The 13,859-nt window shown below is 35.4% G+C and overlaps 1 protein-coding gene across 1 annotated transcript; it reads left to right on the top strand.

The window, feature by feature from the left end:
- The first annotated feature begins 2,595 nt into the window (after positions 1-2,595).
- Positions 2,596-4,299, top strand: LOC135127573 (uncharacterized). The gene is made up of 5 exons (XM_064054053.1): positions 2,596-2,758; positions 2,805-3,514; positions 3,567-3,870; positions 3,924-4,126; positions 4,175-4,299. Exons 1-5 carry the CDS (start codon positions 2,706-2,708, stop codon positions 4,252-4,254), a joined length of 1,350 nt encoding a protein of 449 aa, XP_063910123.1. The 5' UTR covers positions 2,596-2,705; the 3' UTR covers positions 4,255-4,299.
- The last annotated feature ends 9,560 nt before the right edge of the window (positions 4,300-13,859 follow it).

Genomic DNA, 13,859 nt, shown 5'->3' with positions numbered 1-13,859 from the left:
ATAAACATATTATAAGTAAGTAGTTTTACAGTTATTATCAACTGTACGAGATGTTTCATTGACAGATCACACACCAAAGATATATATATTTTTGTAGAACGCTATATATTTTTAGAGATTTCGATTCTTTTATTAATAATTTTGAAGTTTGCATTTTTGTAGCTTCGCCATTTTTGAAGTAACAGATATGGCATTTTACACAAAACTTTTTTATGAAAAAATCTCGGGAGCTTTTTATGTCAAATGTGAAATAATTTATAAACGCGGGGGTGTTTTATTGTTGAAAGAGTGTGAAATAATTTAAGATCCCCTGGTATTATATCTTTTAAAAAATTGGTGAAAGAATCTTTCGGAATCTTAGTTTAATTTTTTAAACGAATTTGAAAAAATCTTAAGGACACCATCTGTCTTTTTTTAAAGAATGTGAAAGAATCTAGGGGAGTAGGTGTTTTATTTTTTAAAGAATTTAAAATAATCTTGGTGGAAATTAGTGAATTAGTGAAGATTATAACACGTATGTATCAATTTACATTTTTTCGGCTTATGTTGGCATCAATTAAAAAAAAGTACACGCGTTTAAAATCCAAGGTTTCTCGCCGTGTTCGATAAAACTTTCAACACCATTACACAAATACGACTCTTCCATGTCTGACTTTTGCCTCTGCTAAGCTTCACGCTTTCAGCCAACGTTAAAAAATCTTCTCCAGATGGTCAAATGTCAGTATTTCTAAATATTTAAAATTACAAACGTGCGCTGCGATGTATCACTCCTGTCACACTCCTTTTCCTAGTTTTAACAAACAAATTGTGTATTTTTCCACGCTATCGGCAGACTGCCCCGAACCCACAACGCTCCAAGGAAATAACATTTAGTTTTTTTGTTAATCCGAATCGCTTTTAATTAATGTGTCAAGTTTACCCGTAATTGATAAACCGTTAATTTTATGCAGAACATTCCCAGCTTTAATTGAATGCATTCAAATAAAAATGACGAAATAGTTTTGTGGTTTACCTTCTTGTGCATTTGTACCGCGATTGTTAAAATTTCGTTCGTTTCACGTAAATCCATCTCTTCGGTTTTTTTGAGGGTCAATTAATTTACCAGTTCATTTGAACGGACCTTGGCTAGCACACTACAAATTAACAGAATTTAATTACTTAAAGAAACTAATTGTCTTTGCAGCAGCCGTCAGAAATTCCAGATTTCTGTTCCAAAAAACTAATAAGAAAACCGCTTGAGCGTTAGTCGGTCGCCGGGCTGAGAAAAAATCTTTTTAGAAATTGCGATTAGTCACATCGACACCCCGGGTCGCTATTAAAAACCTTGACGGAACAAAAATGAGCTCGCTTCCTGCAGAAGAAACCAATCAGCGGTTAGTAGAAATTATCGTTCCGAAATTTTTTCCCCAGACGGAAATTAATCCAGCAATAACGCCACATTTTTTCGGCGCGGATTCTATTAATTGCTTTCATAAACCGGCGACCGTCAAAATTTGAAAAATTGTGGAGAGGTCGTTCATCGGTGATGCGTAAGATTTTATCGATCGCTGGTTTTATGACATTGCCTTGCAATCGTGAAAGTGAATCAACCTTAAATATTTGATTGGAGCTGTCATAAACTGCAAAAACGTGAAAATCCAAATTTTTATTAAAAATCGGGCTTTCTCAATAACGATTATTAATTTATTATTTATGCGACGTGAAGGAAATCTTTTCGATGCCACAAAAACTGACTCTTGTAACGATTTTTAAATTTAGTTCAATGTCGTAATTCCCCTGTAGATGATTTCTGCTAACTGCTAATTGATTCTAAACTAGTTTAATTGTGCTGGTTGGCTTATTGTTGTTTATTAACTTCAGTAATGTAGGACCCTGTTTTCGTACTTTTTGCGTCTGCTAGATAATTTATTTTTCACGGATAATTAAAAAGTTAACAAACCGACAAACAATTATTAGGAAGTGCTATTTTACTACTTATACGATAGTTTTTGTATATTGGTGCTGAATTGAAGGCGCACTTTTTCATACACAACGTCTCGCTCATCACGCGAGCTCCCTGTTCAATATACTCGCAAACTTATTCGCTCCTCTAATAAGATATTAAAATGATTAGAAATTTTTATAAACGTAGTTAATTTCTTGTTATTATGCGTGGTAAAGAATGTTATGCAACGTTTTGTGGTTTAGTCAAAGCTGTTGAGCTTTAACCACACAAATTTCTGTGTAGTTCGATAAATAAAAATACAAGATCATCACTGTACCATTACATTAATTGACTAGATAAACACTGTGTTTACTGCGAACTTGCAAACACAGAAATAGATATTACACAACAGTTTTTAACAAGTCAAATTACTAAGAAGGATCATCATTGTACATTATTTTAAGCGACAATATGTTTGACTAAAACAAATATATAAACGCAAATTCTACTATTTTTGTTTGTCGATTTTTTGTTAAAATAACAAGAAGAGGAGTCGAAATTTGTCTTATTCGATCGAGGCAGCGCCATCTATCATCACGTACGCCGCCTTTTCCTATTGTAATTTAACCAAGTAGGAATCCATCTTCTAAATTTTCCAGTTTCCACTAAATCTCACTAAATCTAGGGACTTTGTTGCTAGCACGCTGTCAAAACTCAAAATGTCAATCTATCAAATTGTTTGAATTTAAACATTTTCGTACAATTTTAGCCACTAGCAAAAATGTCTCTTTCGCAGAAACACTCCGGAAAAGTCCTAGTCCCCTGGTTCAACATGTAAGTCTTATGTCGGTCTCGTTCCACCCTAACCTCAAACTTTCAGCTCTGAATGGAAGCTCGTCTACAACTTGATTTACTCCGAGAACTCGCGCGACTGGCCCAAGGCGCTGCAAATTCTGAAAATCTGGAAGCACCGCACCCCTCTCCTGTCCGCAGGCGTCGAAGGGACCCTAATCGTCCTCGAGGCGCTTCTGGTAAACACCAGCCAGTTGTCCGCCTACGAAAGCAGCCACATTTTCTCGACGTCGCTGGTCCGATTCTTGAACTTGTGTGCTGCTAATAGCGAAAAGCAGGGCACGTTTTATAAGACGGCTATGCAGAATGAGCTTCCGAATTGGCTGGTGAGCATCCGGCATGATATTGCGCACAGTCATAAAGTGCCGTCGTTGTCTATGCTGGAGATGAGTTTGAAGTTTTGTTTGGAGTGGTTGAAAGAGAAGTATTGGGGTGTTCAGGGTGACAATATGGTGGATTTTGTGGTGGAGGAAGGAGACAGTGTTGTAGTGGAAGATTGTGTGTTTATACATAGTCATTTGAATGGGGGCGAAATTAACGAGAATAATCGCCGGTTGATGAAGAGGGTTAGTAAATTTGTGGGGGATAGGGGTGAAGTTAGTGACGTAATAGAGAGGGTGGATGAGGCACTACGAAATGAGTTTAAAGTTAATAGGGAGAAAAGTTCTGACAAAATTTGCAAATTGTTGATAGACAGCTTGAGGATATTGAATACTGAATGTGAAGAGGATGACTCAGGCAAGTTTTAAAGCAAGTTGGTGCTTAATTTTTCTGTGTTTTATTTTTTCAGGTTCTAAAAACATTCCAACGCAGTTTGTAAATAAGTGGACGAATTTATTAAACATTGTTCTTGAAGGAGAAATATTACCTAATTTTGTGACTAGTCTGTTTAAATTTACAGTTGATAGCACACATAGTTTTAGTCATAGAGAGGTCGCTAGTTTGTGGATAAAAGAAATTTTTAGTGGTCTTAAGACGCAGAATTCACAGAGTGGTTTATCATTTAGGACACAAAGTGATTGTATGAAAAGTAGGACTTTTGTTACGGAAGTTTTAGAGCATTTGTCTCCATTTACTCTTAATTTCCTGCAAGAGTAAGAGTACTCAAACAAAATATCAATTTTATTTATTTGTTTGTTTATTTCAGGGTGCTGGAGTATAATGAAGCTCCCACTAGTTTTATTGAAGATTCAGTGTGTTTGGTTTCAGCCTTTAACACATGTAGTAGATCGAGTGGTGACAAAATTTACACTATTGATGATTTAGGTATCATTGAAGAGAATTTAGGAGGTGATACAATGGAAATTCAACCTAGCATACAAACAAAGTCACGATGGGTATTAATTGAAGGTTTGTTGTATTATTTTCTTAATTCTGTCATAAATGAGTAAATTGTAGATACTTCGCCGTATATGAATCTGCCTTTAGGAATTTTACCTCATCAGGACCCAAATATAAATCCTCTACTTACCGTTTAACATAAAAAACATTTTTTTAAGTCAAAAATAAACTTTGTTACACGATAGGTGTATATTGAGTTGCATAACCACCAATTTTCAAAAAATAAGTTTTTATTTAAGGTATTGGAGCTGACTGTGCAATCAATTTTGCATGATACAGTGATAATATTTGTCGATATTTATATTTAAGCCAATTAATCAAATTTTGATTAACAATTTTAGACAAAATTGTATTTATTTTTGGTTGGTAGCAACTTTGACAGAGTGCGCCAACTTCAGGTAGTTCAGGCTGATTCGCTTTTTCAAAATGGTTTCTTTGGAACGTTTTATTGTGTTTTCGGTTGGATTTTTTCACAGGATATCGGTGTTCAGGTAGGATTTTAGTTAAAACCGCCTTTTGTAAAATTTGACCTAATCCTCTACTAAAAGTCTCCTCTTGATAGCTCGTCAATAGTTGAAACCTGCTGTGAAAAGTCCTTCGATGGTGGATTTTTTTGTCGTCCAACCAATGTACAACCATGCTTGTTGGGAAGTTCTTCTCGTTCCGTTTACTTCCGCCTCCGCCACTCCAATCCATAAGTGATTTAACGTCTTTGATATCGCCTGCTGCTCTTGTGCCTGACGTTTTCTTTGATGTGGGGGTTATTTTCATCACTTTGTTCCGACAGTTTGTGGGGAGCCTTCGTCAATCTCTGAATTCTTTTTGTTCATCTTCTTTATAGAACCATCTTCTTATTCTTCCATGGCGTTGGTTTTTGTGTTTTCATTGTCATTGACGACTTCCGCGCGCATTAGATCAATGTTACTTCGCATTATGTTCACCAATTTTTCGTAAATACAATTTTCCCTGTAGAGAGACGTGGCTGTGTGTAGTAAATCGACAATTCTTCTTGCTGCGTCCGTGTTTGGCACACATTTAACACAGGTCCAGAAAGCAAGTGTTTCGTCGGCGTTGGGGTTTCCAGCAGCAATCGCACATTTTGAATGGTACGCAGCACTGCATAGAACGCAAATTACACCATTCGCAACCTTTTTGTTGCATGTGATAGCAGCACATTTCGAATTTTCGTTGATTTTCACCGACAAAATCGGTGCGGCCGCCATTTTCTAATGTAACAATTGTGTGTATTACTGGTTGCCTATTCAGACGTGTATTATGAGTTGCATAAGTTCACGACATCAATTTAAGTTGGCTACACTGAATTTTTTAAATTCAGCACCAAATTTGATTGTTGTCCTTCGACTAGTTTAAGTCTTGCTTGATGTGCTGGTCATTAGTTTGGAATCCGCGATGTTTTCATCACCTCTGAGAGTCGCCGAAGTCAGTTTCAGCAATTCCAGCTAACATATCTCCTTCTCAGTATCATAGGAGTACTGTGAGAGGAGATGCTTGGCCAAGAGCGTGGGGTATTCGTTGGCGAAGAACTCCTTGCTACCGTAGACGTTGACGAACATGAAGACGATGTCAGAGGTGACCTGGTGGTGTCTTCCCGACTCCTCAAACATCAATGAATGGATTGGGAAGTAGTCTCTAAAAGCCAACCATAGGCATCTAGAATTCATCGTGGCAACATGGTCTGCTTAAAACGTCTGAAGTATTGATCCTTTGATAAAATAATCTCGTCTGCATCGTTTTAGTAAACTGAGGCTTCAAGTCAGTTTTTAGTACCTGAGATCCTCTAGAGCAGGAAGAGAGTCTTGATACTCTAGAAACCAAAAAAATCAAACCTTGTTGATATTAAAACCAGAGAAGCACCAGATATATACTAACATAAAAGCAAGAAAAGTTTGTTTTTATTCAAAAAGTACTGGCCACAAATCCTCACCACGATAGGTGGAATCAACCACAGAACAGTCAATTTAAGAAGCGCGGGGTCGATGTATTTGTTTGGCAATTTCATTGATATTTCTCGACCGCCTGATCGGTAAATTACTGGTTGCCTGTTGAGATGTGTATTATGAGTTGCATAAGTTCACAGCGTCAATTAAATGATAGAGTAACATTTGCCCGCATTCAAATGTAAGTTGGCAGCCCTGAATTTTTTAAATTCCGCACATTTGATTGGTCAATTTCGTGGGACCAAATTTAAAATACGGAAAAATCAGCCGCGATTGTCGCCAACCTAAATTTGGATACGGACAAAAAACACCATTTTTACTTGATTCGTAGCATTGAATTGAATAAGCGGCCATGTTAGTCATGCCATGGCCGACTAGTATAGCCCTCGTCCGTCAAGCTACTCACAACGCACCTGTTTGACATCTTACAATAATTATTCATTAATTAATTAATTACAACTAACGACCTGATGGTGTCTTTTCGACTTCTCAATTACCACTGCAATAATCTCGTGTCCATCGTCGTCCTCAACGTTTTAGTAAAATGTGGCTTTCAGTCAGTTCTTGATTGATACAATCTCAGATCCTCCAAGGCAGGAAGAAAGTCTGGATACTGTGGTGACCGAATTTAAATCAAACTTTTCGCGCTGAAATTAATTGACAACGGCGCGAAATCACATTTGAATAATTTTAATTTGAAAAAAAAAAGAGTTCAATCACAAAAAGGAAATCCTTAAACATAGGCAACCAAATATGCATGGATGGTCTAATGCACGTAGCGCTTAGGAGTTAGTGGCATGATCTTTGGGTTAGATGGCAGCACGTAGCGCTAGGGTAATTTCAGTTAGAGGGTTGGTAGAAAAGCGGCATGGCGGTAGAATGTGTCATTCTGGTGTGTTTCGTGTAAGTGTAACCACGTGGTAAGCGCTAGGTTTAAATTAGTTGGTTTGGTAGTTAATAAAACGGGAGGAAGCCTTTGTTTAACGACGATCAAACGTATTTTTCATAATGATACAGTTGTCCCCAACCCGCGCGTTAAATTCTTGCGCCCTTTTAATCGAAAATTGCAGACTTCCGGTCGGACGCGAACACGTGTTGTGAATCTGTTTCTTTGTTTGTAAATTCACCAATCAAGCTAGTTTTTCTTAATAGTCAGCTAGTGCAAACACAATTTAACAATCAGGATTATTTAAATTAACCATTTGCTAGAAGATTTCATGAAATTCACTTAGTCAGGAAAAACACCTTATGTTTAATTACGAATAGGTCTCTGGATGCATATACGTAAGTGTTACATTATAACACTTCTAAATTCTTCACACAAGATTGCTAATAGTTCATTTACGGCAGTTAAACAAGTTCATTATACTGCGGACTGGCGGGGGGTTATGATATTTTCTCCCCTTAGGTGGTTATCATCGTTATCACGATTAATTCATCGGGGCATGTTTCGCAACGCCAGATTGATTAATTAATTAAGGCATGCCCCCAACGCTACAGAAAATTCACGTTACCGAAACGCTTTTTCCTCGCAACGATTTGGGATTTACATCACCGAGACGCTTTTTCCCTCGGAGCGATGATTGGATATTTTTGTATTTGTTTATTATGTGTTTTGTTGGGGTAACCAGTTCGTAGTATTTTAACTTCTCAAAGTAAATTATTTTTGAAGTAACCAATCATTTAGATCATGATATAATTTGGCATAATGTAAACTCTTTGTTTGAACCGTTGATAAAGTGTGGCAAAAATTAATCTCATGTAAATTTTGTTAACTCTGCAAATTTTCACATCATACAATATTTCTTTAATCTCACAATTTTAACCTCAGTAATTTTATTTGTTGTATAAATTTAATTGAACGTAAATTTCATGTTCTACAGTTCTAACCTCCCATAACATTTCTATTTGTACAAGTTTATTTCACACCAGATCTTTCGTCTCATAAATCCTTGCTAAGTTTTGTTTTGTAAATACTTTGTTGATGAATGTTTTCTATCATATAAATTATTTGATGTCCAACTTTAATCCCACATAAGAATTATTTGTTGTTTAAGATTTCACAAGACTGTATGGCGAATTTAAATGTTGTTTATTGCTCTTTGAAACTTTAACACTTGTTCAGTTGTTGTTAACATCAGAGTTATAAGAGATTGATTGAATGTTTTAAAATGGAATTGAGGTTAAATGACACAGAAAACGTGGCAGAAGCGAGGTTTGGTTCCTAGTCGAGCTGGCGAGATTTATCGCGCCACCTGTACAAGTCCACAGGTTTGGATAGATTCAGGGGGCGGCCGCCGACGTTGTGAATTTCTCGATTTGGCCCAATAGTCGAGATCTTTGCGGGTTGGACGACCGTAATGGCCTAGTTCCGCAGGGCAAAGTTCGTCATGGGATATGCGTGTGGGGTAGGCTTTGCGATAAATAGAATCACCGTCGCGGGGGGAGAACAGTTCCAGACCGGTAGCTCAGACTCCGCTTATGCTACAACGCTCCAGGGGTACTTTTGTTGTGCTCCTATTAACTGCCGTAACTTAAAAAGGGAAAAGAGATCGGCCGCCACACGCCTGTAATAACTTGTGTACTTGCATCCAGTTACTTGATTCGGTTTTTGCTTTGTTTTATTAAACTTGTGATATTCCAATATTTGCATTGATTCCAAACAGATGTACAGAATTTCCGTTTGTTCGTTTTTCGTGTGTGTATGTCTGTCAATTCGCGAGTGTTTTTCTTTCTGTCGATTCGGGAGTGTTTTTCTTTCTGTCAATCCGCGAGTGTTTTCTTTCAAATATCTTAAGGTGTTTGAAATGTAATAAAATGTCGTCCGGGAATAAAACCAAGGGGGTTTTTGCGCTGAGGGGTAAATCTTCGCAGCGTATTTCCCCCTGTGAGGGTGGTGCCGTTTCTCCCCCTCCAAACCAATTTTTGTCTATTATTTCTTGCGCTCTCGACAGTGTATGCACTTGTATGAAAGAACGTCTTCCCGCCATTTTTCAAAAACAAAAAAAAAAAAAACACAACGTAGGTTCTTATTTGTTAGACGATCACAGCCAAGGCCAAACTTTGAATTTTTGAATTTTTCGCGGGCCTTTCAAACTGTTTCAAGGTCAAATTTTAAGGCGGGAAGTTTGGGTTATCACAATACGAATATAACGGGCAAAATTTTTAACGATATTAATTTTTTAAACCAAATTTGCTACATAGACATTACCCCTACAAATATTGGTAAAGGGTTTTAAATCATATCAGGGAGAGTAAATTTAACTAAAAGACATGAACACCGATGTTATAAGAGTAAAATCCAACTGAAAACACAATACACCATGGAGGTAGAATAAGAAGAATAATATTACCCCCGTACTAGTTATAAATGTTACAAACATTGAGACCATTTTGAAAAAGCTGATACGTCAGAAGTTAGTTCTCGGTGTCAAAATTACCACCAACCAAAAATAAATAAAGTTTTCTTACGTACTAAATAAAATAGGACAGTAGAATAAAATAAAGTTTGTTGAAATGTATATCAAATCTAAATGGAATATATGTGGTCATTTTTAACTCCTTTGCTCATTTAATATTCAAACTTGAACAAAACAATACAAACTATAATCTGTTCATGCAACCAACAATACACAATGGTCCAAAATTATTAAATCAAAATTTGGATAGTTGGCTTTGTAGGATTATCTTGAAAAAAAATACCATCAAAAAGTTCGTTATTGAAACCAAATTCGCAACGAAAAATGTTAGTAAAAAGTTTTAAATTACACAAAAGCGGTTTAAACGAAAATCCTACCTGAACACCGATGTCCTTTGAAAAAATCCAACCGAAAACGCAATTAAACGTTGCACAGAAACCATTTTAAAAAATCCGATGGACGCGAACTACCTGAAGTTGGCGCGCTCTGTCAAAGTTACTACCAACCAAAAATAAATATAAATTTCTTTTGTATCAATGAGCTAGAACATTAGAATAAAATCAAGTCTGTTTAATCTAAATAACAAGCAAATAAACATCTGAATCGAGTATCTGTGATCATTTTAACTTTCATCTAATTTTTAAATTTGAACAAAAGTAATACAACCAAAATTCTGTTCTGCAACCAACAATGCATATTGTCCAAAATTGTTAAACCAAAATTTGATTAGTTAGGATTATTATGAGTCCGGAGTCTACAATGGTGCTGATGAACTTGAACACGCTTCCTTTGGAGAGGATCCACCAGATGTTGAAAATGTTTGCCTTCCAAGGCCCCACCATCGAGTGTACTATCTAAGAATCGAAAGTGTTTTAAGACAGAAAAGTGCAGGAAGACCAACTGATTTAATTCAAATCAAATGTATAAGTTACCTGAATAAATGTCTACATTTATTTCGTACATAGTTTTTGTGCCTTCTTGAAATTTACGCCCTTGCAGGGATGTTATTCACGCCACTGGAGCGAGGGAAGATCTGTCGACCATTTCAAAAGTTCTCAAAGTATTACAAAAATAGCAGTAAATAAAAGCACAATCAAAGCTAATGCAGCATAAAATTTGATTATTTGTTCTGTTTGTATTGTTTTTTAATAAATAAAATCCGGGGTGTTCGTTCGTTCGGGTCACAATTGGGAAATTTAGCGTGGATTCTCGTTCGCCTAATAGGATCACATAAAGGCGAGGAGGTTTCGAAACTGCAAACAATTACTCCTGATTTGACGTTTGTTACAGAAACCTGTAATAGAGCTGTCAGCTGTCATCTATCATTATGGTCACATGATGGCTGCCACCTCCTCGACGATATGTGATCCTGGTCCGAAGCTGAATCTCGAGGTTCGCTGGCTTTAGCGCTGACACCATAGATTAGCGCTGACAGCATGGATTTTCGCTCGACTAATTTCGCTCGGCCAATAGGATCACAGAAAATCGAGGAGGTATCTGAGAATTACTCCGGATCCACAGACCATTAAACAAATAGGAAGACAGTTCATTGCCATTTAATCGTATAGTCTAGGAAGCGACACTAGCGCTGCGCGAGCGGCTGGAGCAAACACTCATTCGCTTATACTCGTGTAAATTTCGTAATAGATCGTGTTTACTGTCAACAAATATCTCCTTTAACGTCATTCAAATTCAAACGCCAAATTATAATTTTTTCAAAAGGTTTTCAGTAGTAAGTTTGGTGGCTATTATATCTGCTATTTTTAAGTCATATTAATATAGTTTTACTTGCTTCAGATACAACGGAAATGAAAATTATTAATAAATATCGATGCAAAGTTCCAAATTGTCCGTCAGTATACGCAACAGGAATCAACAAGAACAAAAATAAACATTTTTTTATTTTTCCTAAATCTCCAGTTCAAAAACAAAAGTGGATAGATACCATTAATGCCTCCTGCACAGAAAAAATTGTTGTTAATTGTAAAAAAGCTTACATTTGTGAAGATCATTTCAGTAAAAATTACTTTACGAGCACCGCACAAACGAACCTTCATAAATACGCAATTCCCACTATTTTTAAGGACAGTAGTCAAGCTGTGATTAATACTAATGGTGATGGGTATTCCAGTAAAAGTGAACAAAAAAATTATAAAATTTTTATTTTTTTAGTCGGAACTATTCCGGAATCTGAGTATGATGGTAGCGTAAATTCACAAAGACGCAAACGCCATTGTGATACTCTCACGACAATATCACATACTCCGAAAAAAAGAAAATATTCACCCAGTGTTTTGAAAAAGGTAGGATGCAAAAGAGTGGACGACTTAACTCCTAGAGAGCAAACTTTATTTAGAATAACAAAACGCCAGAAACAGGCAATAAACAGATTAAATTTAAAATTATGTAAATCAAAAAAAAACTTGGATCTTCTAAAACGTGCTCCCCAAAATTATCTAATTAACATTTTACAAGCTTCATAAAATCCCAATTTGATAACATGAAAAAAAAAATTCCTAGATGGTCAACTGAAAATAAAATATTTGCCTTGGCTATGTACAAAAGAGGTCCAAAATGTTATCGCTTTTTAAAACATTTTTTCAGACTTCCGTCAAAAACAACTTTGTACAAATTTTTGAAAAATATACCTTTTGAATGTGGCGTGAATGACGAACTATTTGATAAGTTAAAAATGAGAATTGAGAAACTGAAACCAAGAGATCGATTATGCAAGCTTATGTTTGATGAAGTGTCTTTATCTACAAATTTAACCTATTCGAGATCTACTGACAAAATTATTGGTTTTGAGGATTTGGGATCTTTAGGACGAAATAAAAATTATGCTAACCATGCGTTAGTATTTATGATACAAGGTATTAGTTCCGGATGGAAACAACCAATAGCGTACTATTTTGTTAAGGACTCTATTAAAAGTATAAAATTAAAACTAATAATTGTAGAGTATAAGGAACCATACTTTAAGGTAAATTAAAAAAAAATTGTATGTTTATATGATAGTCCCCATTTATTGAAATCATTAAGAAATGCTCTCCTTAAATATACGATTTATTATGATGAAACCAAGAAAGCTAAATTTATGTATTTGAGACAAGCTTATCAATTTGATAGTACTCGAAGATTTCAAACTTTGCATAAAATCCGAGAACCCTTTCTTTACGTGAACAGATATAGATTATTAAAGATGAAAGTGTCAATTGCAGCAAAAACACTTAGTGCCAGTATGGCAGCTGCACTTGAAACTCTAATAGATTCAAAAGAAAATATTCCTTCAGAAGCAATCGAAACGGCTTTCTTTGTAAAAGACGCAAATGATTTATTCGACAGTTTCAACTCCACTGGTATTATTAATATGCGTAACAACCACTGCAATCCAAAGCTAAGATGTGCTTTAACAAAGAAATCTGGTCATTTTGATTTTTGGAATAAAATGGAAAAAAAAATCGAAAGTTGGAAATTTTATGACGAAGTACGTGGTCAATTCAAAACAACTATGCCCTTTAAAGAAGGTTGGTTAAATAACATTCGTGGAATTAGACTTCTTTGGCAGATGTGTGAAAAAAATGAATTCAAATTTTTGCGAACAAGAATGTTGAATCAGGATCCTCTAGAAAATTTATTTTCAGTGATACGACAATACGGTTCAGGAAATAGTAATCCATCGTGTTTTCAATTTATATCGGCGTTAAAAACAAGTATTTTGAATAATTTGATAGCATATCAAGCATATGGTAAGAATTGTGAAGAAGATGTAGGAAAACTTCTCGATAATCTTAGAATATTTTTATCCTCGTCATCAAAACCAACAAATTTTCAGTTTACAGAAAATATCAATGAGTTGGTAAATTTAGAAAATTCTAGCTCAACTAATAGAGCTGCATTTAAAAATTTATATGATCTTCAGGCTATTATATATGTTTGTGGCTTTTTAATAAAAAAATTAAAAGCTATCACATGTAAAGACTGTAAAAATTGTATATTTTCACTCTTTACAAAGAACAGGATCAAAAATTAAGGTTGAAATATGCTACAAAAGAATTTGTAACATGCTTAGCTGAGATTTACGATACCATAGTCTTCTTTTTAGATAATTTTGGAGAAGTTCCAAATATTGCAAGAAATTTAAAAGAACATATAACAGCAACAATTAACTTTACTTGGATTAACTGTGACATTCATATTGCTGATTTAAGAACGGAAATTATTAATTTGGCAGTGCGTCTAATAATAAATAAAAAATTGACCAATCTGCAAAAACAATTTGAAGTACATAATCGTAGAAGAATTAATAATTCAAATAGGTTTTAAAATTAACACCTACCCGTAGTTTCAAGAGTTTTTTTTAAG

The sequence above is a fragment of the Zophobas morio genome, unplaced genomic scaffold (assembly GCF_036711695.1).
Source record: "Zophobas morio isolate AGI-343-1 ecotype UQ-CSIRO unplaced genomic scaffold, CSIRO_AGI_Zmor_V1 ptg000012l, whole genome shotgun sequence".
NCBI classification, from domain to species: domain Eukaryota; kingdom Metazoa; phylum Arthropoda; class Insecta; order Coleoptera; family Tenebrionidae; genus Zophobas; species Zophobas morio.
Note: the sequence above shows the minus strand (reverse complement) of the source record. Positions and strands in the feature narration are given on the sequence as shown.

Coding starts and splice junctions, on each gene's coding strand:
- LOC135127573 (XM_064054053.1), top strand. CDS start 2,706: ATGTCTCTTTCGCAGAAACACTCCGGAAAAGTCCTAGTCCCCTGGTTC. Junction 2,759..2,804: donor CTAGTCCCCTGGTTCAACAT/GTAAGTCTTATG, acceptor TCAAACTTTCAG/CTCTGAATGGAAGCTCGTCT. Junction 3,515..3,566: donor ATGTGAAGAGGATGACTCAG/GCAAGTTTTAAA, acceptor TTATTTTTTCAG/GTTCTAAAAACATTCCAACG.